This window comes from Gekko japonicus, unplaced genomic scaffold, assembly GCF_001447785.1.
Source record: "Gekko japonicus isolate JY-2015 unplaced genomic scaffold, Gekko_japonicus_V1.1 scaffold917, whole genome shotgun sequence".
In the NCBI taxonomy this organism is placed as follows: Eukaryota; Metazoa; Chordata; class Lepidosauria; order Squamata; family Gekkonidae; genus Gekko; species Gekko japonicus.
Genome location: NW_015169201.1, coordinates 665,734 through 693,697, shown reverse-complemented (window position 1 = coordinate 693,697; position 27,964 = coordinate 665,734). Strand labels below are relative to the sequence as shown.

General features: G+C 45.7%; 1 protein-coding gene across 1 annotated transcript in view; it reads left to right on the top strand.

Moving 5' to 3' along the window:
- Positions 1–27,964, top strand: part of SYNE3 (spectrin repeat containing, nuclear envelope family member 3) — an 82,444-nt gene that overhangs the window by 8,846 nt on the left and 45,634 nt on the right. Inside the window, exons 2-7 of the mRNA XM_015416340.1 lie at positions 6,226–6,383; positions 11,487–11,659; positions 14,012–14,321; positions 19,829–19,990; positions 22,597–22,941; positions 24,295–24,441. Coding sequence (XP_015271826.1) covers positions 6,240–6,383; positions 11,487–11,659; positions 14,012–14,321; positions 19,829–19,990; positions 22,597–22,941; positions 24,295–24,441 — 1,281 coding nt within the window. The 5' untranslated portion in view covers positions 6,226–6,239. The remainder of the gene's footprint in view (positions 1–6,225; positions 6,384–11,486; positions 11,660–14,011; positions 14,322–19,828; positions 19,991–22,596; positions 22,942–24,294; positions 24,442–27,964) is intronic.

Here is a 27,964-nt window from a genome sequence, read left to right as displayed (position 1 = left end):
CCCGAACTGGCCCTTTCCCGGGAAAAGCCAGCGCAACTTGCAACCACCTACCTTGGTGGTTCATCCTGTAGCTGCGCGGCAAGCCGGGCGTTTGATCGCCGGCACGTCTTTGCGCCAGCACAACCCCGGCCCGGAGCCGAACTGCGCATGCTCTGACATGCGCAGTTCGGCCGGCTCCCGGTTAGGGCCGTGTTTTCTCCCCGGCGTTTGATCGCGCCGGGGAGAAAAGGCGCCGTGGCCAGGGGATCCGTGGGATCCCGCCGCGGCGTCTCAACATTGGCGCGGCTTTTAAAAGCCATGCCTTAAGAGGCTTTTCCCCTGCCATGTGGCAGGGGCCTTGACAAGAGTTCATTGTGCTGAACCAGATGTAGCAATTAGGGCTGCCAGATCCCCAGTCCCAGTGGGGGTTTCCCTGATTTGGGGGAGGGACTCCTTCCCATCACCAGCCAGCTGGCCAGTTGGGGGGAGCCCCACTCCCATGAGTGACCACCTGGCTACCCCTACTGCAAGATTTAAAGGGCCCTCCAGGTGGCCCTTTAAATCTTGCAGGAGGGAGAGAGGAAGAAGGGTGACCATACATGCCTGCGCCCCAACCCTGAGTTCACAACTTGGATTGCAGGTGTGTGCGGCCTCAAACCCCCCCCCACCTCACCCCCCACTTCTTCCCAACAGCATTTAAAGGGACCCTTTAAATGCTTTTGGCAAGAAGTGGGGGGCACCGGTCCACAACATGACAATGTCACTTTTGTGTGATGTCATCACATTGGGGATGTCCCCGCTCCCTCCAGTAATGCCCCCCAAAGCTAAGAATTCATGGCTTGGAGTGCAGGTGTGCATGGGGGGAGGGGCGCTTCTTCCCCACAGCATTTAAAGGGACCCTTTAAATGCTTTTGGCAAGAAGTGTGGGGTCCTCAACGTGATGATTTCACTATTGTGTGATGTCATCATGTTGGGGACATCCCCACCCCGTCCGGTAATGCCCCCCAAAATCCCCCACCAGGGACTAGGAAGGGCAACCCTAGCAGCAATGCCTGTGTACCCCCTGTGTCCATAACTAGACATGGTATTAGAGATCTGGCTCATTAAACTTCTCTAACTAGCAGCTGGAGGGAAGAAGGGAATTTGGATCAGGATTATAATGGAGGTGGGAGAAGAACCCCTTCCTCTATGCTCTTTTCCCAGTGTAAATTGGGCCAGAGCCACGCTGTTTGTCATTATAGCGAACAAATAAAGGGGCAACACACATTTCCTTTGGGAAGGTAAATTGCACTTCTCGAAGGGAGGGGTTGAAGGGTGTGTGTGGGGGGTAAGGTTATCAGCCCGCCCAACACCAAGGCCCTGATTCAAATTGCCCAGCTCCCAACAGGTTGGCTGTTATTTCTATTTCAAGATGTCTCTGTGAGACGGAAGATCCAGAATGTCTCCCATCTTGTCTTGTTGCACCGTGGAATGTGACTCCCAACATATGTGTTTGTGTATCTGGGAGGAAGAGTGATGTTGGCTCAACAGGAGCTTGAACCTTCTGTTTCATCCACAAACTAAAAGGCTCTCTGGATTCAGAGCACTGTGGCATGTTAGAGGAAAGTCGGAAGGAAGAAGGAGCAAGGGAGTAACCCCTGAAATAAGGGATCACCAGATTTAATTGCAAAAGGAATATTCTGTTTTCCCTTGTCTGGAAAAAAGCCCAAGGAATGCCAGGTCTGATATACCAAAGACTCCCTTAAATTGTTCATGCAATCCCATGCATGTTGCCCAATTTTTTTTTATTTGTCTTGTTTATACTCAGTTTATACTGAGACAGCTGACCACCAAACCTGGGGGGGTTGTCCCCATCTTGGATGATTAATATAGGTATAGCACCGTATTATTGGAAGGTTTTATTGTGATTTTAAATGTTCTATTTATTATATACTGTATTGTATTTTGCACTCGGCTTTGCCGCATGTGAGCCGCCCTGAGCCTTTGGGAGGGCGGGATATAAATCAAACTAATAATAAATAAATAAATAAATAATAAACCACCTTTCTCACTGAGACTTGATTACAGAGTAAAGAAAGGAGGAGGGATGAAATCAAACCGTTCAAGGCATTCAGTGAACAGGACTGGGAATATCTTTATGGAATAAATAGTCTGTGCCAGAAGATTTTAGAACTGGACATTCAGGGACTCCCCTAATAGAACAAGCTATTTCAGCAGTGCAGAGAGGCTGGGGCTGTAAATGGGATTCTAGAGCTGTCGTGGCCAGAGCTGCACAGTTAAGGAGTTCTGTGTGTTCTTCCCTGGAGGCTTATTGGTGATGGAAAGTGCTGTCAAGTTGCAGTCAATCTATGGCGACGCTGCAGGGGTTTACCGGGCAAAAGACGAGTGGAGGTGGTTTGCCGCTGCCTGCCTCTGCATAGTGACCCTGGACCTTCCTTAGAGGTCTCCCATCCAAATACTAAACCAGGGCTGACCCTGCTTGGCTTGCAGATGAGACTGGGACAGCCTGAGCCATCCAGGTCAGGGCAGAGGCTTAGCACAGGCAGGCTAAACTTTCACTGCACACAAACCTGCCTTTACGCATTGCCAAGCAGAAGCATGTCCAGTCCCTAACGGAACCCTGCCGCGGAGGGAAGTTAGCTTGTAAAAGATTCCAGACCTTTGCGTGCCTGGGAGACATTTGTACTCTAAGGCTTTGCATCAGAAAATTGGGGTGTGTGGCCAAGAGCACAGTAAGAACCAATTCACATGACCTTTATGCTCTTAGCCGTGGGCCAAAGCAGGACATCACATTGCAGTTGGGCTCATGGCCACATATTCGGATGACCTCTGCCACATTCCCAGCTACAGCGCATATCTTGCTTAAACCAAAATGGCACACATAAGAAGAGCCATGCTGGTTCAGACCAGAGGCCCGTCTAGTCCAGCACTGTGTTCAGACAGTGGCCAACTGGCTGCCTCTAGGAAACCCACAGACAGGAAGACTGCAAAAGCATTATCCTGTCTGTGGTCTCTAGCTGATTTAAAGAAGCATACCGCCTCTGGTATGGGAGAGCAAACCATTGTGCTTGTTGCATCTTGACTCAGCCACATTCTTCTTGCTCAACAGAGGAATGTCGGTCTCGTGAAACTACTGAAGCTGAAGAGGTAGTACCAACAGTAACCCTCTTTGCATGGAGGTGAAGAATGTGTAGGGTTGCCAGCCCCCAGGTCTGAGCAGAGGATCCCTCACTTTCAGGGGCTTCTCCTTGCTGTGGACCAGCGGGCTGTTGGGGGAAGCCCTGCCCCTAAACAGGGACATTGCCTGTGATGTCCCTGACATGATGACATCACCCGGAAGTGATGTCATCACATCAGAGACATCACGCAGGGGACACTCTGGTTTTTGGGCAAAACTCTATGGTTTGAGGGCAAATTTACGATAGAGTTTTGCCCAAAAACCAGAGCATTGTATGCAGTGTCACTGATGCAATGACGTCACTTCCAGGTGATGTCATCGTGCTGGGGATGTTGCGCATGATGTCCCTGCCCACCCCCAAATTGCCCCATTGGATTGACAAGGGAACCTGGCAACCCTAAGCATGTGTCACCATTTTGATCACATACCTAAAGCAACTTGTGAGATGACGGAGGAGTTCCATATGCACATGATCTGTGCAATCTCGTCCCCTTTTTTTCATGAGGCAAGAATCACATGAAATAGGACCCAAAGATATGGGACACCATAACCCTTTTTGGACAATCTGAGGGAATAGCCTTGACTTGGATAGCCCAGGCTAACCCAGTCTTCTCAGATGTCAGAAGCTAAGCAGGGTCAGTCTTGTTAGTACTTGGATGGGAGACCATCAAGGAAGTCCAGGGTTGCTATGACAAACCACCTCTGAACCTCTCTTGCCTTGAAAATCATCCAGGGCAGCCATAAATCGGCTGCGATTTGACAGCACTTTCCACCACCAGGAAGGAATGTATATGGAGGGAGCAGAAAAGTAGCAGCGAGCAATGCCCCCTCCACCTACTAATCTTCATTAGAACATATGCATAAGGTTTATTCATGTGCATTAGTCTATGTATGTCGCTTGCTACACAAGATTGGAAACTCTTTCTCAGGTTTTCCTCCTGATTGTGAGCAGACAGTCCTATATGCGTGTACCTTTGTATATATATATATATAAATGCTATAGATATGAACCAATGAATGTGTCTAAGCTGAAGCAGAATTTGCCTCCACAATCCCACTCCTTTGTCTATACACGTTTATTCTACCCCCTCAGAATGTCTGTAAACTGCTCATTTGGAGTATCTAAATTACATTATTTGAAGGACTGTCTCCTTCCGTATGTCCCTGTGCCCCAGCTATGGTAATCAGGAAGCCATCTGTTGGCTGTCCCACCACTTAGGGGGGCCCATCTAGCATCGACCAGAACTCAGGCCTTTCCCACGTGGCTCAGGCTCTGTGGAATGGGCTCCCTGAAGAGATTAAGAGAGACCCCCTCCTGGGAGATCTTCAGGGGAAGCTGTAAGGCCTGTCCAGTTGCCAGGACTTCTGAGGGGGATTGAACGGTAGGCGTCTTTTAAGGTGGGGTGGGGAGAGGTTTGGGGTTTGCTCTTTTGTTTTTAAATGGAAATGTTTATAACTATTATTGTAAGCCACCTTGACCCATGAGGAAAGGCAGGATATGAATGCTTTAATGAATAAAGTAAATGATAAATCATGTGCATTGGAAAGAGAAGAGGTCCACCAGCCCTCCTCCACATGTGAAGGATCATCAGCCAGGTCAATGTCCGAGCCAGCCCAGAGACTGGTTCTGAATGGCGTTTGTTTTCATGTTCTTTATAAGGGAGGCTCTCCGTCTCATTTGCGAGAGGTTGCCTGGTGGATGGATGGTCCTGCTTTGAGACAGTTGGGTAAACTAAAGGGTCATCTGGTCCCCACCCTTTCTCCTTCTTTTGGCATCGCTAACATGGGCTTATCAGGGATCGTTTTGACAAAGGGAGCTTTGACTCTCGAAAGCTCCTACCCTGGACATCTTGATGCTCTGGGACTCAAATCGAGCCACTTTGTATTGAGTTCTGGGAATGCCTTCTAATGCTGGGTTCTCAGGTCTAGAACTGGAAAGGTGGAAACTCTCCCAAAAAGTTGTTAAGACAAGTAATGATATGAGATTGACTATATTGAATATGTAAACACATACAGCACTTCAAAAGAATGTAATGCACACCATAGAGTCACACAAACCACAGAATGATGATTCTTAAAGTAATACAATACAAAAGACCTACCTTGACGCACTGTACCCTTTGATGAAGGACTGTCTTCAAAATGGTCTTAATATTATGTACGATACTGTCGGGGTATACTGGGCAGTGTTTTCTCTATGGACTGTTATTGCCTCTAGGAGGGCTTGTGCTTGTGGACTATTTTGGAGTGTATTGCTTTAAAAATCATCATTCTGTGGTTTGTGTGACTCTATTACATTCTTTTGAAGTGCTGTATGTGTTTACATATTCAATATATTCAATATAATCCTATGAGTATCATTACTCATGTATGTTGTCTTCCCTATCCCCCATGAATATTGTTAGTCCAATTGTCAAAGAGTAACTGTAAATCGCTCTGAGCCCACAGGTGTGTGGGAAAGAGCGATCAATAAATCGAAAGTATTATTATTATTACTTGTCTTAAAAACTTTTGGGGAGAGTTTCCACCTTTTCATTTCTAGATTTACACTCTCCCTTCCCAATTAGTTTTGTGGGTTATCAGGTCTGGAATATATAAAGTTATACAATAAGGATGGAACTTGGTCCTGTTTCAGTGTCTTAGCAGGAGACCAGAAGTATAGAAAGCCAAAACATTTTCAAAGGGCCTCTTTAAATTGGGGTTCAGTAGCGTCTTTGTTCTCTGTGGAACTCCATCATTCGCTCTGACTGCATGGATCAGCCTCCTGACCTGCTGTGCTGATCATGCGGGAATCACTGCAGCACAAACGCCTGTGGCTTTCCTAATGCTTCCAAAATCCCCCTCCCCCTCCCACCAAGCACACACCCTGGAAACTGATTCTAGGAGTCTGCCTCTGTAGACTCCAGTTGCTCCATATCTGGGTACCTGTCAGCAGTGAAACAGTTTCCAACCAGGCGGGAGTCCCAAAAGAACAGGCAGAAATGGAAGTATTATTCATACGCTTTGAACTACAGAGACGGCTTGGGAAAAACTTCCCTGAACTACTCTTTTAATTTCCTCCTCTCCAGTTTCTTCTAATGCAATGACCCAGCAGCCACAGGATGAATTTGAAAGCAGCGTGGAGAGTGCGGTAGACTGGATGAAGACCATCCAGGAGAGACTGCGGATCAATGACAACACCAAGGGGCCTCGGTCTGCCTTGGAGGCCAGGCTAAGGGACACGGAGGTAAAGAAGGAGAGATGCTCCCCTTTGGATGTGGTTTCAGATGGTTTTATTATTGTCATTGCTGTGAGAACAAGCAGTCGTGATTTCGGTTGCCATTCTAAGGCTCAGACTAGACACAAGGGGAAGATACGTGTATATTTGTTACTATAAAGGTAAAGTGGGACACAGAGTCACAACCGAGTCATGGAGACCCCATGAAGCTCCACCTCATGTGGTTTTCAAGGAGATGAACAGAGGTGGTTTGCCACTGCCTTCCTCTGCATAGGCAACACCAGTCTTCCCTGGAGGTCTCCCATTCACCTACTGACCATCACTAACCCTGCTTAGGTTCCAAACCTCTGATGAGGCAGATCAAGATGGGTAGCTGTGTTAGTCTGTCTGTAACCTGACGGAGTGAGCTCCCGTCTCTAGTTCCAGCTCCTGCCAACCTAGCAGTTCGAAAGCAAGAAATTGCAAGTAGATAAATAGGGACCACTTCGGTGGGAAGGTAACAGCGTTCCGTGCGCCTTGGTGTTTAGTCATGCTGGCCACATGACCACGGAAACGTCTTCGGACAGCGCTGGCTCTTTGGCTTTGAAACGGAGATGAGCACCGCAACCCTAGAGTCGGACTCGACTGGCTTTCGAGCAAGGGAACCTTTACTTTTACCTTTACTAACAGCAGAAAAGAGCAAGAGTCCAGTAGCACCTTAAAGATTAATAAAATATGTGGCAGGGTAGGAGCTTTCATGAGTCGCTGCTCACTTCTTCAGATACCATGATATCTGAAGAAGTGAGCAGTGACTCACGAACGCTCCTACCCTGCTCATCCCCTGCCACAAATCTTGTTAGTCTTTAAGTTGCTCCTGGACTCAAATTCTGATGAGATTAGGCTAGTCTGGGCTATTGGGGCTGCTTGTTTAATATATTTACACATGTAAATAGAGTTGCTCTGCTTTGGGGAATTCCTGAAGATGCCTCGAGTCCCAAGTGAGAAGGGTGGGCTATAAATAATGGAAATTAATTTGCGGGCAGAGCCTGGGGAGGGTAGAGTTTGAGGAGGGAGCTCAGCATGGATGGGATGCCATAGAGTCTACTGTTTGAAGCTGCCATTTTCTCCCGGGGACCTGATCTCTGGCGTCTGGAGTTCAGTTGTAATTCCAGGAGAGCTCCAGCCCCCTCACCTGGCTGCTGGCAACCCTACATGTAAAGCGTGTGTGGTGCTCTGTTTCAATTAGAAAACAGTGTGGATGGCGGAGAGGAGCTACAGCCTGACCCACTGCGTTTCTTACCTCACTCTGTTTCTGAGGGAATAAGAATTTTTCTCCAGGCTCAGCTTAGATACCTGGAAATGAGCTGGGACAGAAGAAAAATGCTTCATACAACAGAGCTTAGCGTGTTAAGAAGAAGAAGAGTTGGATTTATACCCCAACCTTCACTTGGAGCCTCAGAGCAACTTACAGTCTCCTTCCCTTCCTCTCCCCACAACAGGCATCCTGTGAGGTAGGTGGGGCTGAGAGAGCTCTGAGAGAACTGCTCTTGAGAGAACAGCTCTGAAAGAACTGTAACTGACCCAAGGTCACCCAGATGGCTTATGTGGAGGAGTGGGGAATCAAACCCAGTTCTCCAGATTAGAGTCCGCTGCTCTAACCACTACACCTAACTGGCTGAGGAGACTGCAGGGCTTTAGCTTCTGTCATTAATGGGCTCTATTTGTCTTTAAAATTGGGTGCAGACACACATTGCTCGACACACAAACAGGAAGACATGAATAAATACACTCGGGTCCTCCCACTGTGTCTAATCTGATCCTGAAAGTCTAAATACACAGCATCTTGCAGATCTGAATGTCATTTTTTCCCCTTATAAGCTGGCCTTTGTTTGCTCAGTACGGGCCACCCCAGAGCTGATATTGTGTCTTGAGTATTTGCAAACCGCGTAGCCTACACATGTCAAATTAGTGATGGATTGGAGCAGGAAACACATGTAGAGATTGTTATAGCTTTTTATAGTGTGATTAACTATCCATGTCTGTCATCCCGTTTCTGTTTTGTTGTGTTCGCTGTCAACATGAGGCATGAAATCAGCCTCAGATAAGAATTTAAGCATTGTGTTGCTGTATTTGAGCAAAGGTCATCTGGTCTAGCATTCTGTTTCCAGCTGCCAACCAGATGCCTCTAAATCACTATTAGCAGAGTATGATGGTGAGAGCCATCCATTTTTCTATGTCCTCCGAATCGGGCATTCATAAGATATACTGCCCCTGTATATGGAAGTTCTTTTTAACATTTATGGTTCATCACTTTGATAGACAATGAGTTTGTCTGATGCTTTTTAAAGACTATTTAAGTTGCCACTGACTCATCTCATGGCAGTGATTCCTAAAGAAGAGCTGTGTACTTCAGTGAATGATTAATTGGACCTTTATCCCCAGACAGTTTGTATTTTTTCCTCTCTGCACTATGATGGTCTCTTATCAACCTTACAGCAGGGATTAACAGTGCAGTTCTAATCAGAGTTATACCTTTCTCAGCCCATAGAACTCAAAGAGCTTAGAAGGATATAACTCTGTTTAGGTTTGAACAGTCAGTTAGTGAATGTTAATATTTATTCACTATAATCATAACAGACAGAAATTACTCTAGCCAATATCTTCTTTTTCATAGCTGTTTTTCAAAAAATAAATTGGTTCCAGAGTTTCTCTTTCCAAGCTGGGCAGTTCATACTTTTTCTTTCTCCCCCCCCCCCTTTCTATGATTTATTTTCTGCTAATCTGTTAATGAAAACACCAGCCAAGAAAAGCAGCAATTAAAAAAAAGGCTCAAGAAATGCGAATGTCAACATTGCTGTCGATTTTCACAAGGCTGATTATTCACCCTCACTAGAAACGCTAATGAGCTCTGAAACCAGGGCTACAGATGTATTTATAGATCTCTCTTTTGTCACCTTATATTATGTGCCAGTGTCTGAATTTTAGTTCCTTTTACAGACACATCCTCTCAAGCAGGGATGAAGCCTAAAAGGAAAGAGACATAACCAATGTTCCCTCTAAGCTGCAGAGTCTTGTGTGCAAAAATTCCACTTTGTGAGTGACTAGCATTAAAGTTGTGAGCGAGCGATTGGGCTGCTGCATAAATTAGTTTGCTCTGGAGCCATCCTTCCTGAGCCAAGACAAAAATGTGTGAGCCAGAGGCTAAAAAACTCTGAGCTAGCTCACACTAACTCAGCTTAAAGGGAACACTGGACATAACATTTATAGAGCACTGGAACTACCTTAGAAGCATCCTCACCACCTTTAAGACAAATGTACCTTTTACTTAATTGTGCAAATATGTAGCAAAAGCCAGCGATGAATGGCACTGATTGGCTAATACCCATGAGATCATAGACACAGCCCCGCAGTTTCTAAGAAGCTCTGCAACACTTTTTAAAACATTCTTTTAAAAATGAGAGGAGGATAAGGATAAAAATGCTCATTTTTGAGGGGAGTGTACAGATAAAGCAAAATAACTTGCTTTGAAGTATGTGAAGGGAGTGGTGCACAGCTGACAGGAAAACCACTATCTGATTTGATAGAATGCCTGTCTGTTTTGCAGACTGCAAAGTGGGGAGGGAGTCTAGTTCACACTGTGGTTGAAAAAAAACCCACTCTGACTTCTTTTAAAACATTACACCTCTCTTTTATTACCAAAAATAATTGATTTATTACCCTGCTGGCACATGGTCTCCCAGCCAAGTGGCTGATCAGTTCTGCACCTGTTTACCTTCACTGACTGTGCACCACCAGGTGATCCCAGGTCATTGATGTTTGTGGTGCTCTCTAAGTTCCACCACTCGCTTTGGCGCACCTGGATTTGCTGATCTGCCAATTAGCTTTCATTGGATTGGGGGAACACAGTCATCTCTCCATACGCTTGAAAAGCTCTGTAGAGCTGTGTAGCGGCTCCAGGCATAGTTGGATGCAGTTTTGGGTTGTTGTTTTTAAAACTGGCTTTTAGTTTTGATCCTTTAAAAATACTAATTAGGGGTTAGATCCAGCCAACTTTCTTGCCCAATCTCGCCCAATTCCCCTCCCTAGTACAGCCTCTGTCCCATGTGGCTTTTGTCCAAGTAGGTCCCATGATCTTCAGCATAGTCTTTTCAGTGATCAAAGGGGACTCTCTCTCCTCCCTATTTCACCAGAGGGAAAACTAGTTAGATGCAGGGGGTTTTTGGTAGCTTTAACATACATCAACTTTGATACTCAGACATAAAGATTTACAAAGGGATTTCACTGTCATTAAAAGTCTGTCAGGGCTTTCAGTATATGGTGAAAAGAAGAAGCAGGCTCTGGACCATGAAAGCTGATGCAGCAATAAAACTTTGATAGTCTTTAAGGTGCCACTGGACTCCTTGTTTATTTTTGCTGCAATGGACTAACACTCTGAAATGAATGTCGAGGTCACGTCTGTTGTTGAAAACATGGCTCTAAACGAACGAAGTGCTTTCACGCAATGATAAGAAAAATTAAATCAAATGCCAAGATTTTCTAGGGGAAATGTAAGAGGACTGTGACTGGATGTCATGATGTTTTAAGTTTGATTTAAAAACAGGCACTGAGTGAGTTGGGTAAGAGCTGTGGCATTGGGAGGAAGGGCTAAACCCCTGTATCTTCACTGCTTCTAAGATACATATCAGCTCATTCGCCTCACACACACACCCCGCATCCCCATGGGGACACTGCCACCATTTTAAAGCCTAAAATAGGCAATTTTAAAATGCTGTGAAGGGAGCTCATATTATGACCGAACAAGATGATCACCCCCCCAAACTACCTTTTAAAGTTCCCAATCTTTGGGAGTTTTAAAATGGCAGTGGTATGCCCGTGGTGGACACGAGGACACTGTTGCTTCTAGTTTGGCCCTTAGTCTCCTCTGTGCCAGTGCTAGGTCTGTGATCCAAGCCCCCCGCCCCTGGTGACTGTTTTTAAATAAATCTGAGGGTCAATCACAGATCTTCGACGATTTAATCCCTAAAGTTTTCAGCTTTAAAACCAACTCTGGCAATGGAAATAGAGTTCCCATTTCCTTTAGGATTCAAAAATTTATTGATGGTTTAATTTTGATGTGTGATTTCTTCCTAACAGAAAATTTGTCAGTTGGAGCCTGAAGGCCGGTTGAAAGTCGACTTAGTACTAATGAAGGCTGATGCTCTCCTTCGGTGCCTCAGTGAGGAGAAAAAGCACAAGATTTTATCCAAACTGAAAGATGTTAAAGCCATGTGGGAAGAAACTGCCATATATATTACTCACTGTCACAGGTAATATTGCTAAGTGTTTCCTTTCAGGCCTGCCATCAGGATCCTTCAGTTCTGACGGCAGAGACCACAGCCAGTTAGTCAGCATAAAAATGGCATACTTGCTCCACTTTTCTCTGCCATTTTGTAGAATATCCCTTTTTCTGATTGGCCTCCTAATCTGCTTGTGTGGGAGCCATACACAGTTCCTTTCATGTAAAGCGACACACCAGTCCTGAACATTGTACTGCCCCACACATCCAGGAAGCCTTTCTTACAATAAGACTTTATTATTTAAACTTCACAGTACTGTCATAGCAGGTACTCTTTTGTGACAGAATTTACACATGAATTAGAATGTGACTTCCTGAGATCGTTACTACTTCGTGGAGTTATCCTATCTGAAAAACTTGCCTTTTCGTCCTGGAAGAACTACATAGATTCAGGTGGGTAGCCATGTTGGTCTGAAGCAGTAGAAGAAAGTTTGAGTCCAGTGGCACTTTTAAGACCCACAAAGTTTTATTCAAATCAATGAATAAACAAATGAATCAAACTTTGTTGGTCTTAAAGGTGCCACTTGACTCAAACTTTGTTCCACATCAGGGTAGGTTAACGATAGAGTAGAAAGTCAAACCAGGAGTGGTGCAGGTCCAGGAGGATGTAACCTACACCCAACACTTTCCTCCTCACTACTGCCACCCATTGTGTTACCCCAACCAGCTCCACATGTAATTTTAATAGAGAACTGGCCCCGAAGATTGCTAGACTTGTCCCATGTTTTAGATCACAAATCTCAGAAGCACTTTTATATGAACGAAAAGTTCATGTTTTGTGAGAATGGGGTAGAGGAAGGAATATTCCCTCAGTCATCTTGCTACCAGCTAGTTCTCCATTACCAAGAGACATACTTTAAGGTTCTAGTTCTGTCCTACCCTGCTTACCTCAGCTACCTAAACCATGGGCACACATGAATACACATGAAGCTGCTTTATACTAATCTGATCTGGAGAACTGGGTTTGATTCTGCACTTCTCCACATGAAGCCAGCTGGGTGACCTTGGGTCAGTCACAGCTCTTTCAGAGCTCAGCCCCAAAAATAAGTCTAGCTCACCACCTAGTGGTGCATAATGCTAAAAGAGCTAGAACATTAGGCTGCAGGACAATCTTAGGATCTCCTGGCTATACTACAAACAATGCCATATGATAATAGTAATAATCATAAATTATTGCTTTATACTGAATCAGACTATTGGTCCATCAGGGTCAACTTTGTCTACTCAGACTGGCAGCAGCTCTCCAGAGTCTCAGGAAGAGGTCTCTCACATCACCTACTGCCTGGTCTTTTTTTTAATAGGAGATGCCGGGGACTGGACCTGGGACCTTCTGCATGCAAAGCAGAGGCTCTTGTTTTTGGCATGTGCTGGCTTTTTAATTTTTGAAAAATGATTCAAGCAGCAGTATTAGGCAAAAGGTTTCACCTGGCTCTGAAGGACCAGCCATAGTGGCAACTCCATGCATGTTAGGGGAGATGATCAGTCATGATCTGTGTCTGATAGCATCTCCTTCTATAATCTGGCCCTGTTTTCCCCAGAAATAAGTTTCATTTGGCAATCACTGGCTGCGGTCACACGCAACATTAGCCACGCAAGAGATACGGAAGACAGGCGGAGTTTCCGGGCGCGATCTCACCAGCACATCTGGGGAGCGTAGCGCTTCTGTGGCACAACCGAGGCTTCCTCCCGAAACCGCGCAGCAAAAAACTAGTACCTCGGAGGTACTAGTTTCCGGAAACTGCGGGGCAAGGGCGGGCATCTGATCGCGTTTCCGGTGGCATCCGGCGCCCGCCCATGTCCCCTTGTGAAAAAGGTTTTTTTTCCCCCCAAGTCTCCGTGGTTGCGCACATGCACCCAACGGAGCATGCGCATTCGTAGTGTACACAAAAAAAGAAAACCAGTTCGCCGCGCCGCACGCTTCTTCATTGCGCGCAGGCATGTGTTGTGATCGACGCCTCTCCGTTACCACAGAAGCTCCACGGTACCTCCACAGAACCTCCACAGGAGGTATGATCGCTTTACTGCGTGTTAGTTTGCCCCAGGGCAAACAGCCACGCTTCCCCCCTGCAGTTTCCTGCCCGTGTGACCGGGGCCACCATTTCACAGATCTCAGAAGCTAAGCAGGGTGGGTACTTGGATGGGGGGCCACCAAGGAAAACTCTGCAGAGGAAGGAATGGCAAACCACCTCTGTTTGTCTCCTGCCACGAAAGCCCCCTGCTGGGGTCACCATAAGTCAATTGCAACTTTATTCCTTCTATTCTTGATGGCACGAACATACATACTTCACGCAGCATTTTAAGCTCTCCTTCTTTCCCCCATCAGCCGTATTGAGTGGGTGTGGCTGCACTGGAGTGAATATTTGAAGGCTCAGGACGAATTTAACGTCTGGATTCATAACATGAAGGTGACCTTGGAGCCCGACATAGAGCTACAGCTTGGCTTAAAGGAGAAGCAGTGGCAGCTGAGCCACGCCCAAGTCCTGCTCAATGATGTCATCAATCAATCGACCCTTCTGGAGAGACTACTGGAGGAAGCTGCTTCTTTGTATAATAGGATCGGAGACCCTAGTGTAGACGAGGATGTACAAAAAAAGATGAAGGCAGAATATGAAGAAGTCAAGACTGAAGCGCAGGTAAGAAAAAAACTAAGATGGAAAGAGAAATAGCATTAAAGCAGCAGTTACAGGGATTTCCTCCCTCATGTTATGAACCCACTTAAGGTTTTTCATAATAAACCCCACATACCATTAAGTCCCATTGTTGGTTCAGCCAGTGGGTCACAGCCTCAGTGCAGATACAGGGATGCTTCCAGTTCCTGACTGAACATGACCGTGTGTGGGGCTCCCCTGTTTTCCTAACGCTCCTAGCAACTGAGAACTGGAATGAGGAACCAGAAGTCATGCTGCAGCTTCCTTAGGTCTCTGACCCACACTTGAGGTGGTGCTCAAATTCTGAATGGTCTGGAATAACCTGGGGTATGAGCATGAGTGGAAAATCCTGTCTTGCAGTGTATGCTTGGACTTGGAAGGAATGTTCCTCCCTTCCAGATCCGGTCTATGTTTTAACTCATAACATTCAATGGAGTTTTGGATCTTGGTAAACTCATGCTGTAGACAACTCTTATGAGACTAGGGTCCGGCCTGGCAACCAGCTAGGCTTACCAAGTGGCGACGGGGGATAAGAACATAAGAACATAAGAGACGCCAATGTTGGATCAGGCCAAAGGCCCATCCAGTCCAACACTCTGTGTCACACAGTGGCCAGAAATACCAGTGCCATCAGGAGGTCCAGCAGTGGGGCCAGGACATTAGAAGCCCTCCCACTGTTGAGGTGCAACGCGTGTCGCCGTCCCCGCGGCAGGGATCCTGTGAAGACATGCGGATCCCCCGCTGCCACTTGGTAAGCCTACAACCAGCAGGAGACCAGGTGGGGACCTGGGGGAAGCAGCCATCAGTAATCGTGTGATGTGACACCATGCCTCTCTAGAGAAACTCTGTGGTAAACAGCTTCTGGGTTTCCCCCAGAAGTGACATCAGTCCTGTCTAGGAACCAGTGCAAACTTTACAGTTTAAGGTAAAGGTTCCCTTGCTCAAAAGCCAGTCGAATCCGACTCTAGGGTTGCGGTGCTCATCTCCGTTTCAAAGCCAAAGAGCCAGCACTGTCCGAAGACATTTCCGTGGTCATGTGGCCGGCATGACTAAACACCAAGGCGCACGGAACGCTGTTACCTTCCCACTGAAGTGGTACCTATATATCTACTTGCAATTTCTTGCTTTCGAACTGCCAGGTTGGCACGGGAGCTCACTCCGTCATGCGGCACACTCGGGTCTCGAACTGCTGAACTACCGACCTTCCACAGACTGCAGTTTAGCGTCTTAACCACTTGAGCCACTGCTCAATTTTATCATACAATAATTCCAGAGAGTTGTGATATCACTTCCAGGTTTTCCAGGACACGACATTACAATCACTGCTGGAAGATTTTCAGATTTTTTTTTTCTTTCTCCCACCAGCCACTGGGGATGCAGCAGAGACACATGCAGCCGTTTAAAGCAGGGGTTTGGATCATATGCCTTCCTTCTGCTTGCAGTCCTCTTTAGCTATTGTGAAAGCTGTGGACTGCATGTTCCTCTGGTACTAGGCATTGTAGTGAGAGGGAAGGAGGCAGGAAAGTTCTGCTCCTTCCGTTAGTGGGAAACCTACTCTGAATCCAACCCCATGTCCTCCCGGCTTACCGCTTGAGAACTGTGAATACAGAGTGTTGTTTCTGCTGTTACTCTGCAAGGAGGTTGGCCATTGTGCTTATTTTTTATCACAGTATCCTGTCTTTCCACTGAAGATTCATACATGGGCTTGGATCCACTAGAACGATTCCATGGGCAGAATGATTTCTCCCCTCAGAGATTGTCTCTTGCCACACCCTCCTGCTGCAGTCCCAGATGCCCTTGAAATACTGCTCTTGTTCCCTTAGGAACAGCATTTGTGGGGTTTTTTGGATGCAACGGGAGGGAGCAAGAACGTCATGCTCCACAAGTGGAAATTATTCTGCCCATGGAATGGCTCCAGTGGATCCAAGACGTGGAGTTTTCTGCAGCACAACCAGAGTCTTTCAAACCTACATTGCACAGATAACGCAGACATCTCTGAATTGGTCACCGGCAGAATTGGTCACAAGCTGACGTCTGCCACTTTCACTAGTGCTTGTAACTCCCCCCCCCTTGTGATTGTCATCAGCTCTCTTATAAGTTGAGCACTTGATTGCAGCTCCAATTTTCTTTAGCCAGAAAGCCGCTGCTGGAATAAGTTAATACGCTCCTGAGTAATGTCAAAGAGGAATTCTCACCCTTTCTGGCTTCATTCCCCACCCACCAAAGTCTTTCAATTACAGCCACCGAAAAACTTCTACAGCTTGGCGGCTTATTTCTTTTCCATTCCTTGTCTTCAGCCATATGCAGCCTAAAAGGTTTATTGGCAATCTGCTGTTAAAATAGTGTAAATAATCACTGGAGACGTTCTGTCTTTCCAGCTGTAGCAGGAAGAAGAGGGAGATTTTGATACTAATTCATTTTAGATTGGCGGGGAAGCATGACTTTTGTTTGTTCTGTGTAACTGGAATCTGGCTCGGAGGCTATTCATTATTTCCTGCATCCTTGACTACCTCCAGAGAGATCAATGAGGGTAGTATTTTAAATGAGTCAGAGTCGTATATGGCCATCCTATGGAGGTGAATTTCTATCAATGCTAGAAGATTTGCAGAGTTGATGAATTTTCTGAATTCGTTGCACTTTCTGAACATATGAAGCGGCCTTGAACTGAGACCCATTGGCCCATCCAGTCTATTCCAGGTGACAGCAACTCTTTAGGGTCTTAGGAGTTTTTGCATTTCAAGCAGGTATTCTGCCACTGATCAAATTCAAGTGTGATTCTCAAATCTCACTTCAACCTGTGCAAACCATCTGTTTGGGAGGGAGTATATGGACAGTGTGACTATTGCGTGCAAGGGATTATTTTGTGTTGTCACTGTTCCTTCAAGCCTGTTACCCCCGCTCTCTTGCCTAGCCACAGGGCTTATTGTATTACTCTTAGCTAGTGTTGCCAGCCTCTCCAGGTGAGGCCTGGAGTTCTCCTGGAATTACAACTGATCTCCAGACTGGAGAAACCAGTTCCCCTGGAGAAAATGGCAGCATCAGAGGTGAGACTCTATGGTTTACCATGGATTATAGCTGAACTCTCTCCCCAAATTTTGCCCTGCAAAGTACTGCCCCCAAATCTCCAGGAATTTCCCTGGCCGGAGTTGGCAACCTTACTCTCAGCATTGGCCAATGGATATGAACTGAGCAGTTCTGTCTTTCCTCTAGTGCTTAAAGATTTCCTGCTCTGATTCCCAGACAGAGAGAGGAGGAGGAGGATCCCCAACCACTGTAGTTTCTCTTCCAGTGGCAGTGGATCTTTCTCTCCAAAGGCACTATGGTCTCAAACCTGAAAGTATGATGGCGGGACCAAGGCTCTTGTAAGAAACAAAGGAGGAAAACTTCCAGATGTGTTTATACAGAATACCGAATCAGACCCTTAGTCCATCAAGGCAGCAGCTTTCCAGAATCTCATGTGGAGGTCTTTCACATGCTGGGGATCGAACCTGGACCTTTTCCATGCCAAGCAGATGCTCTACCACTGAGCCACATCTCAGTGCTTTCTGAGACCACTTAAATGTGTGAACTCCTTAAGAAAAGTCCTGTGCCGCTAAGGTGCCAGCAAGTTCATGGCCAATAGAACTTCCCATGGGAGAAAACAGTAAACTTCAAATGCACTGGGATATAGTAAACGTTAACGGGGGATTCCTTTTGAGGTTTTCCTCCTTTTTGGTCTCCTGTTTTGATCCCCTTCCCGTTCTTTCTGTGCCAGGCACACACTAAACGGGGAAAAGCCAGCACAGAGGGCAGATGAGCAAAGGCACGTTTTACTACTTTTGTTCAGATTCTGTTCTGTTTCATTCACAGTTGTGCAAATATACAGAGGCATGTTCCGCTATCCGAGCATTTAGTCCAGGTTTTAAGTGAGTCCAGGTGAGGGAGAGCAGCCAAGCCCAAAGGGGTAAATTCCATTTGCGGGCTCCATTTGTTAATTGCAGCGGCAGCTTCCGAAGCAGCCTTTGAAATCCGAGCCATTTTTCTTCTTTTTGTGCACCGTGTTCCAGGTAACAATTGTTTCCTCATGGCAAGAGGCACACAAATCACGCTCTTGCCAACTTTTAACTCAGATTTATGAGACTCGCCCTGAATGTTGCCTTTTGGTATTCAGGGTGGATCACCTTGATTGTGGGTTGGTCTTGCCAAAACAACCAGTGCTGGATTACTCTGATTCATACGAGTGTTTATAATGTCCACTATTTCCCCCTTGAAATATTTATTTAGAAATAATAGAGTTAAGTTGCATAATGGTATGAAGTGTGAAAGGACAGAACATGTTCCCAATTGTTACTAATATTGTTGTTGTTTCATAATAATAACAATAACAATAATAACAATATAAGCAGTACCAAGACAACAATATTTAATAATAACAGTAGTAAGTCAGTGTGGTGTAGTGGTTACAGTGTTGGAGAGACCCAGGTTCGAATCCCAACTCTGCCTTAGGCCAGTCATGTGCTCTCACCCTAACCTACCTTATAGGGTTGTTGTGAGGATAAAAAGGAGAAAGGGAAGAATGTTGTAAGCCACTTAAGGTCCTTATTGGGGAGAAAAGTGGAGTATAAATGAAATAAATGTGTATAGTATATTACTAAGTTGCTCCAAATTATTGTTACTTACAACTATAACTTCTATAATTATGAGCACTTCTGACCTTACCTCTTATTCAAGTCCAACCTCATTCCAATTCAAAATAAATGGCTGCCAGTTCTGAATAAATATATTTTGCAGGGGGGAATCTTTCCCATAAATGCCAGCTTATCCATAAGCATAATAATTTATTTATTTAGAACATTTCTATGCAGCCTCTTCAGAGCCCTGTTCATAGTGGCTTACAATGGAAAACCACAATATTATAATTACAACATAAAACAACATTTTCTCAGCCAACTGTTTCGTGTAGGCAAAGATTTTTTTAGTCCTGTTTTTGTGGATAATATTCTTGCTGCTATAATCTTGGAGACATTCAGAGTATTGTCCTGTACTGATCCTCAAAGGACTAACAAGGTATTTTATAGTTCTTAATTTGCTCACATCAAAAATATTGTGGCTTGGTCCTGCTAGAACACCAAACCCTGGATTACCCTAATTCATATGGGTGCATTTAACATGAAGGGATTTTAGCATGCTGAGTTATGGCGCTCTCTCTCTCTCTTAAAAAATGTAAAGCATTGAAAACACATTGGACATGACCTTATAGGCCCTCAGAACTTGGTGTCCATTAAACTGGGCACTGAATCATAGCACAGCAAGGACTGGAACAGACTGCTTTGTCCTTATGCTAGGGTCAAGATGCGAACCAAGATCCACATTTCTGAAGTGGTCAAGTGACAGGGGAGGGGAGAGAGGGAGGAGGACAGGCCCCTTTGTGTCCTTGGTTTTTAAAAATGTGAAGTATGAGCAGAAAAGATAACTTTCCGTCTCCCCACGGTTCATGTTTCTCTTTGTTTCAGAGGAGAGTACAACTGCTTGAGAAGATAACACAAGAGCATGAGCGATACAAGGGCAGTGTGGACCAGTTTCATCTGTGGCTGACCCGTGTGACAGAAAGACTAAACAGCTGCCTCAGCCAAGGAGTGAAAGTCCCGGCAGAAAACAGAATTAAGTCCCTGCAGGTACTCGACTTGTTCTGAGCAAGGGGATTTCGTAGGAAGTAAGGGGTCTGGCTCATATTTCCTGGCCTATCCATTTGTGTGTGTGGTTCTGGAGACCCGGCAAGCAGGGTAGAAAAGAAAACATGGTTTGAAGGATCCTGGTTCTGCTCAGCTCGATGGCTTTGAAAAAGTGGCCCCCTCTCTCTGGCCTAAATTGCAAGGCTGCCATGAGGATTAATAAAATGAACCAGAAATATGAATTTGTAACTGTGTCTGAGCACTTGAAACAACAATAGGACATAGAGCTGCCAACAACCGGGGTGGTGGTGGCTTTTTTTCAGGGTTTCCCCCCCCTGTTTACCTCATACCTTGAAGTCCATACCCCAGTATACCAAAATATGCCCAGAACGTGCCAAATCCCAATGGACTCCATGGTCTGACTCACATCAGAGCATACCATGCCCTCTTCCATACTGGCAAATCCAGTCCTGGCCCAACCCACTGTCCAGGTATTTTTAAAATCACAAGCCCTACTACAAAGAATCAAAATAAAATTACTCTTGTTTGGAACTGGGCATTGAGGCAACATTGAACAACCCTGAGGTGTGCTCTCTGTGTTCTCTATTAGATACCCTTAGATGAGCGAGTAGACTGATCACTCATCACCAAAAAGATCTCAGCTGCTGCTCCCATCATAGTGGCTTACAATGGAAAACCACAATATTAAAAATACAACATAAAACAATATTTTCTCAGCCAGCTGTTTCGTGTAGGCAAAGATTTTTTTAGTCCTGTTTTTGTGCTGCTATAATCTTGGGTATCCTTTTCATATTGTCCTGTACTGATCCTCAAATGACTAACAAGGTATTTTATATTTCTTAATTTGCTCACATCAAAAATATTGTGGCTTGGTCCTGCTAGAACACCAAACCCTGGATTACCCTAATTCATATGGGTGCATTTAACATGAAGGGATTTTAGCATGCTGAGTTATGGCGCTCTCTCTCTCTCTTAAAAAATGTAAAGCATTGAAAACACATTGGACATGACCTTATAGGCCCTCGGAACTTTGTGTCCATTAAACTGAGCACTGAATCATAGCACAGCAAGGACTGGAACAGACTGCTTTGTCCTTATGCTAGGGTCAAGATGCGAACCAAGATCCACATTTCTGAAGTGGTCAAGTGACAGGGGAGGGGAGAGAGGGAGGAGGACAGGCCCCTTTGTGTCCTTGGTTTTTAAAAATGTGAAGTATGAGCAGAAAAGATAACTTTCCGTCTCCCCACGGTTCATGTTTCTCTTTGTTTCAGAGGAGAGTACAACTGCTTGAGAAGATAACACAAGAGCATGAGCGATACAAGGGCAGTGTGGACCAGTTTCATCTGTGGCTGACCCGTGTGACAGAAAGACTAAACAGCTGCCTCAGCCAAGGAGTGAAAGTCCCGGCAGAAAACAGAATTAAGTCCCTGCAGGTACTCGACTTGTTCTGAGCAAGGGGATTTCGTAGGAAGTAAGGGGTCTGGCTCATATTTCCTGGCCTATCCATTTGTGTGTGTGGTTCTGGAGACCCGGCAAGCAGGGTAGAAAAGAAAACATGGTTTGAAGGATCCTGGTTCTGCTCAGCTCGATGGCTTTGAAAAAGTGGCCCCCTCTCTCTGGCCTAAATTGCAAGGCTGCCATGAGGATTAATAAAATGAACCAGAAATATGAATTTGTAACTGTGTCTGAGCACTTGAAACAACAATAGGACATAGAGCTGCCAACAACCGGGGTGGTGGTGGCTTTTTTTCAGGGTTTCCCCCCCTGTTTACCTCATACCTTGAAGTTCCATACCCCAGTATACCAAAATATGCCCAGAACGTGCCAAATCCCAATGGACTCCATGGTCTGACTCACATCAGAGCATACCATGCCCTCTTCCATACTGGCAAATCCTGTCCTGGCCCAACCAGTGGTCCAGTCCCCCCCTGTTTACCTCATACCTTGAAGTTCCATACCCCAGTATACCAAAATATGCCCAGAACGTGCCAAATCCCAATGGACTCCATGGTCTGACTCACATCAGAGCATACCATGCCCTCTTCCATACTGGCAAATCCTGTCCTGGCCCAACCAGTGGTCCAGGTATTTTTAAAATCACAAGCCCTACTACAAAGAATCAAAATTAAATTACTCTGGTTTGGAGCTGGGCATTGAGGCAACACTGAACAACCCTGAGGTGTGCTCTCTGTGTTCTCTATTGGATACCCTTAGATTAGCGAGTAGACTGATCACTCATCACCAAAAAGATCTCAGCTGCTGCTCCCAGGCTTAGAGCTCAGCAACTTTTCTACCTCAGAGAAGCCTTTAAGGTTTTCACCTCCAGAATAGGTCCACAAGGGGCCAGGAGACCTCTTGAGTTGACCATCTTCGCTCAATGTCATTATTGGAGGAGTCACCATCAAAGGAATCTGCAGGCCAGGTCACAACTTAATATGTATTGGACATTCTATATATGTATAGGCACCATAGCATGCTGCGCGTAGCCCAACAGTATCGCATCACCACTATGCCAACACAACATACACCCAACACTGTCTGGCTACAAGATGGCAGAACAGTTTACTCTGAACCCCTTCTTCCTGTAGGACATTACCAAAGACGTGAAGAATGGTGAGAAGAAACTGAGACATCTCGAAGCTCAGTCTCTCGGCGTGATGGAAAACACCTCCCCACTGGGAGCAGAAAAGATGAAAGATGAACTGGAGGAGCTGAAAAAGGCTCTAGAGAAGCTGAAAGTAGCATGCCTTGAGGAAGAGGAGAGACTGATGAAGACTCTTAGGTCAGAAAATGCCTATCACTCACAAGCCAGGCTGTTAGAAGCTGAGGTCCAAGAGTTTCTCAAAAACCTACAAAGACTGAGAAACAATTTTGAACCTAATGACCGCGTGAGAAGCGAAGAGGACTTGATCGCCTTGTGGAGGAGATACATGGTAAGTGTGTTAATAACTGGTCAGGAGGGAAGAAAGGAAGCTGGGCAAAGATTCATGGTCTATAAAGAACTAGCTTTCTTACAGCTATGATCTGCACTAGCCCTTCCTTCATCAAAAAGTAACTTTCCAATGAAATTTAAGTAGCATTTTTGTGTACACATATTACATTAAATATATTCTTAAATGTGCAGATGAAGGGATTAGAAGAACAAACGTGCCACTACTATTAGTTATTGTCCCTTCTCTTACGCTTTTGCTTTTCCTCTGTGCAATGCCCTTCGGATTCATTCTTTAAAAATAGGTGTCCTTTTTCCAAAGAGCTTAGCATGGTATAGACCAGGGGTGTCGAACTCATTTGTTATGAGGGCCAGATCTGACATAAATGAGACCTTGTTGGGCCAGGTCATGTGTGTCATAAAATGTAATGCCAGGTAGTGGAGATATAAACTTTATAAAGGACACAAACACAAAGGGTTTTTTTTACTTAAAATAAAAACATGCTTAAAACATTAGCACTCTTGCAATATTTTGTTTAGTTAGCAGTGTCTGATAACTGACACCTCTTGCTCTGAATTATTGCATCAAAATGTCTGTGCTGTTGCAATCTTGAGTATGCTGTTCATGTGTGTATCTGTATGCTGCAAACCTACAATGACGCAGAAGCAGCAGAACTGGAAGAAGAAGCAGAAGACAGCCAGTTCCACTGCGGGCCTGATAGAAGCCCTCCGGGGGCCTGATCCGGCCCCTGGGCCACTTGTTTGACACCCCTGGTATAGACGATTCTCTCCTTCCATTTAATCTATGCAACAAACCTATGAGGTAGAAGTAGTTGGCGGGGGGCGCTCAGATTATCTGCTTGGCATGTGGAAGGTCCCGGGTTCAATCCCTGGTATCTCCAGTTAAAAGGATCAGGTAGGAGGCAATGTGAAAGACCTCAGCCTGAAGCCCTGGGAGAGCTGCTGCCAGTCTGAGCAGACAATACTGACCTTGATGGGCCAATGGTCTGATTCAGTATAGGGCAGCTCCATGTGTGTTTGTGTATTAGACTGAGTGATAGTGACCAGGCCAAGGTCACCCAATGAACTTCAAAACTTTTGGGTGAGGGGCTTAAACCTGAGGCTCTCCAAGTCCTAGACCAACAGTTTCACTTCTTTCCGTTTTGATAAAATAGTTCCTTGTTGAAAATCTGGGTCTTGAAAGATGAATATACTACACTTTTGATTATGCAGATGACAAGAGTTTTACCAGTTAAGAAGTCCAACAGTAAAATAGCTCTCAACTTGATCACATTAGCTTTCTCTACCAGGAGAACTGATTTACTGTGCATTCAAAGGCTGTGTTTTTGCATTGAAGGCAACAAGAGCAGCTCTTGCAGAGGAGGAATCCAAGGTCGACAGGCTGAAGGCTCAACTGAAGGAGCTGTTCAGGTTTTCGCAGGACATGCAGCCGCTGTCGGAGAGTGTGATCTGCGCGATCCGGGAATATCAAAGGTATTTTCCAGTTGGGAGGGGCAGTGGTCTAAAATAAGTGACGTCGGAGGGATTAGGTGGCTCCAGCACTATGGAAACAATGCAAGCAAGAGACTGATTTAGATTTATCTGCCAGCTATAAAAATAACAAGTAAACCAGGTGGACACTAACATTAAGTTCAATAGCTTTGGTTACGGCTGCTTTGCAGAAGTCTGTTTAAAGGGCCTTGCCAGAGAAGTCGGAAATGGCAGCTGTCATTGCAAATGGGAGGGTGAGAAAAAGGATTAGCCACAGTGTGTCGAAAAACCACCCCATCCCTGGTGGTGACTTGCTTTATTGGTCTGCCTCTGTCATGGTCTGGGTATTAGTCTACATCACAAGAGAGAGAAAAGCGTCTGTAGCCTCCTTTTGACTCTTCCTCTCCAATGGATTTTACTGCTGCAACTAGATGGAAGTCTACTTTTTTCCTTTTTCTTTTTTCTCCCCCCCCCACTGCTTCTGCCATACAGCCTTTTGTTTGTTAGATGTTGTAGATTTTCCGGGTTGTATGGCCGTGGTCTTGGCATCGTAGGACCTGATGTTTCGCCAGTAGCCGTGACTGGCATCCTCAGAGGTATAACACAGAAAGATGGAGCGCTCTCTGTGTCAAGCCTTTTGTTTGTTGTAAGCAATGCACCCTCTAAGCTGTGGAGTCTTCTGAGCAAAAATTCTACTTTGTGAGCTACTGGCATTAAAGTTGTGAGTGAGCAATTTGGCTACTGCGTAAATTAGTTTGCTCTGCAGCCATCCTTCCTGAGCAAAGATAAAAACGTGTGAGCCAGAAGCTAAAAAACTGTGAGTTAGCTCACACTAACTCAGCTTAGAGGGAACACTGGTTGTAAGTATCCAGTATTCTTACAGGACCCAACCAGTTACCAGGTAGAGAGGGTTGATGCTAGATTTGGCGTGGAGAGCAATGATTCAGAGACCCACCGTGGAACTCCGTGGAGAGTTACACCCTTCTTAAGCTCATTGACTTCAATGAACTTAGAAGGGCTAGGGATTTCAGGCTGATTTGGAAATAGATTATGTTGCTTCCCATGGGAGACAGGATTGTGCCAGTCTTCAGCTGCAGCTTTGCAGATCACTGTTTGAGGCAATGCCTTTAATGCCAGTCTTTGGGATTTGGCAGCCTATCTGTGCTTATGAGTGATATTGTCCATGATTTGGTACTTGCATTTCAAGTGTAGAGCCGAATGCTATGAGCAGCAGAGGCAGGAATGAATTGCCGTTTGCCTGCTCGCGGGTCCTCTTCTCCAAGTTTGTTTTGATGGTTTCCTTCCCCTCTTAGTGGGCCTGCTTTTCCTGTTTCTGCTTACATTCAAACAGGATAAATGGCAAATCATGCCCGCCCTTCCCTCCCTCCCTCTCTCTTTCTCTGAGCTTTGGCAAAGGATTTCCGCTTCCAGGCCAACTAGAATCAGGAAGCAAAGTGCCTGTGGCCAAACCTTTTGCAGACTTGGAGAAAAAGATCACCCGCCGAGCAGTAACAAGGTCACGTTCTGTTTGCATCGGAAGCACGTCTTTCTTGTGTCAAAATACGGGTCGTGCTGGCAAGCTGAAAGAGGTTTGTGTTAATTAAATTGTTCATTACGGGAGAACCAGCCGTTCAGATTTTAGAAGCAAAACTGGGACGCTTTCCAGTGACGAACAGCAAGAATGGGCGGCTTGAAAATTTGCCACAGCGGAGGCGACTCTTGGCAGCCTGCTCCTGCTCCGCTTTGCTTGAAAGGGGTGGCAACCATACAAAGCCTTGTGGCAGGGATGGAGGAGAGAAGGGCAGGAAACCACAACGTCCTCTCTCACTCTCCCAACTCAGCTCATGTCTCTCCTTGTTTCGCTAATGAATACTGAAGTTCTCCCAATAACTATTAGTGTCTGGAAGATGCTTCTTGAAAGGCCTTTTAACACTGGTATTTGCTGGCAGGCCCTGACCTGGATTGCACAGGCTAGCCTGATCTTGTCAGATCTCAAAAGCTAAGAAGGGTCAGCTCTGACTAGGTTTTGGATGAGAGACCTCCAAGGAATACCAGGGTGGTGACATTAAGGCAGGCAGTGGCAAACCACCTCTGAATGTCTCTTGCCTTGAACATCCTACAGGGTCACCGTAAGTCAGCTGTGACCTGACAGGGGGAAAAAAATTGTTGGCGGCTGGGATCCATCTAGTTCCCCGACTGAGGCTGAAGTTCAAACTGTACAGTTATCTGTATCAGCTGCCTGTGTGTTTGCCACAGCAGAGCAAATAGCATCTCCTTTCAGCCAGTTCTGGTTGGGGATACAGTTCAGAAGAGAAGGCTTAACCCTCCCTCCCCCCCAGTGTTGCAGTACTGGCCTCCCCACAAATGAAAAGCTGCTGGGAGCTCCATTCATGGAATTCCTGGTGTCTCGTCTCCTTTGGTTCACAGGCTCTAACAGTGTTTGTGAGGCAGAGAGAGAAGTAGTTTGGGACTGCAAAAAATTCAGCAAGGGAGAAGTGAGTCTGACTTCCGGAGGCATCTAGAAGCAAAAGCTTTTGAATGCTGGTTCTTCCTCTTTTCCTGCTGCCTTCAACTTTTCCTAGCGTTGTTGTCTTTTCCAGTGACTCTTGTCTTCTCATCATGTGGCCAAAGTACACAAAGCCTCAGTTTAGTCATTTTAGCTTCTAGGGAGAATCCAGGCTTGATTTGATCAAGAACCCACTTATTTGTCTTTTTGGCAGTCCACGATCCGTGTAAAACTCTCCTCCAACACCACGTTTCAAAGGAGTCCACTTTCTTCCTGTCAGATTTCTTCATTGTCCAACTTTCACACCTATACGTAGTAACGGGGAACACTTGTGGCACGAACAAGTTTGATCGTGGTCATCGATGACACATCCTTACACTTCAGAATCTTTTCCACCTCCTTCACGGCTGCCCTTCCCAGTCTCAGTCTCTCCTCCCTTTTGGTTGATGATGGTGCCAAGGAACAGAAAATCTTGAAGAATGTCTTCATCATCAACCGTAAAGTTGTGTAATTCCCCAGTAGTCATTACTTTTGTCTTTTTGATGTTCTACTATAATCCTGCTTTGGCACTTTCTGCTTTAATCTTCATCCGGAGTCCTTTCAGGTCTCCACTGTTTTCTGCTAGTAATGTGGTGTCATCTGCATATCTCAAATTGTGAATGTTCTTTCCTCCGATTTTCATTCCACTTTCGTCTAAATCTAACAGCTTTCCTTATGTTCTGCATAAATTGAAGAGATAGGGAGATAAAGTACGTCCTTGTCTGACATTTTTGCCAACTGAGAACCATTCTCTTTCCCCATATTCTGTCCTGAGTCGACAGTAGCCTCTTGTCCAGGGCACAGGTTGCACATCAAGAAGAAGAAGAAGAAGAGATTGGATTTATACCCCGCCCTTCACTTCGAGTCTCAGAGCGGCTTACAAACTCCTTTCCCTTCCCCTCCCCACAACAGACACCCTGTGAGGTGGGTGGGGCTGAGTGACACAAACTGCTCTTTTTCAAGGACAGAAGGAGGAGGAGGAGGAGGAGGA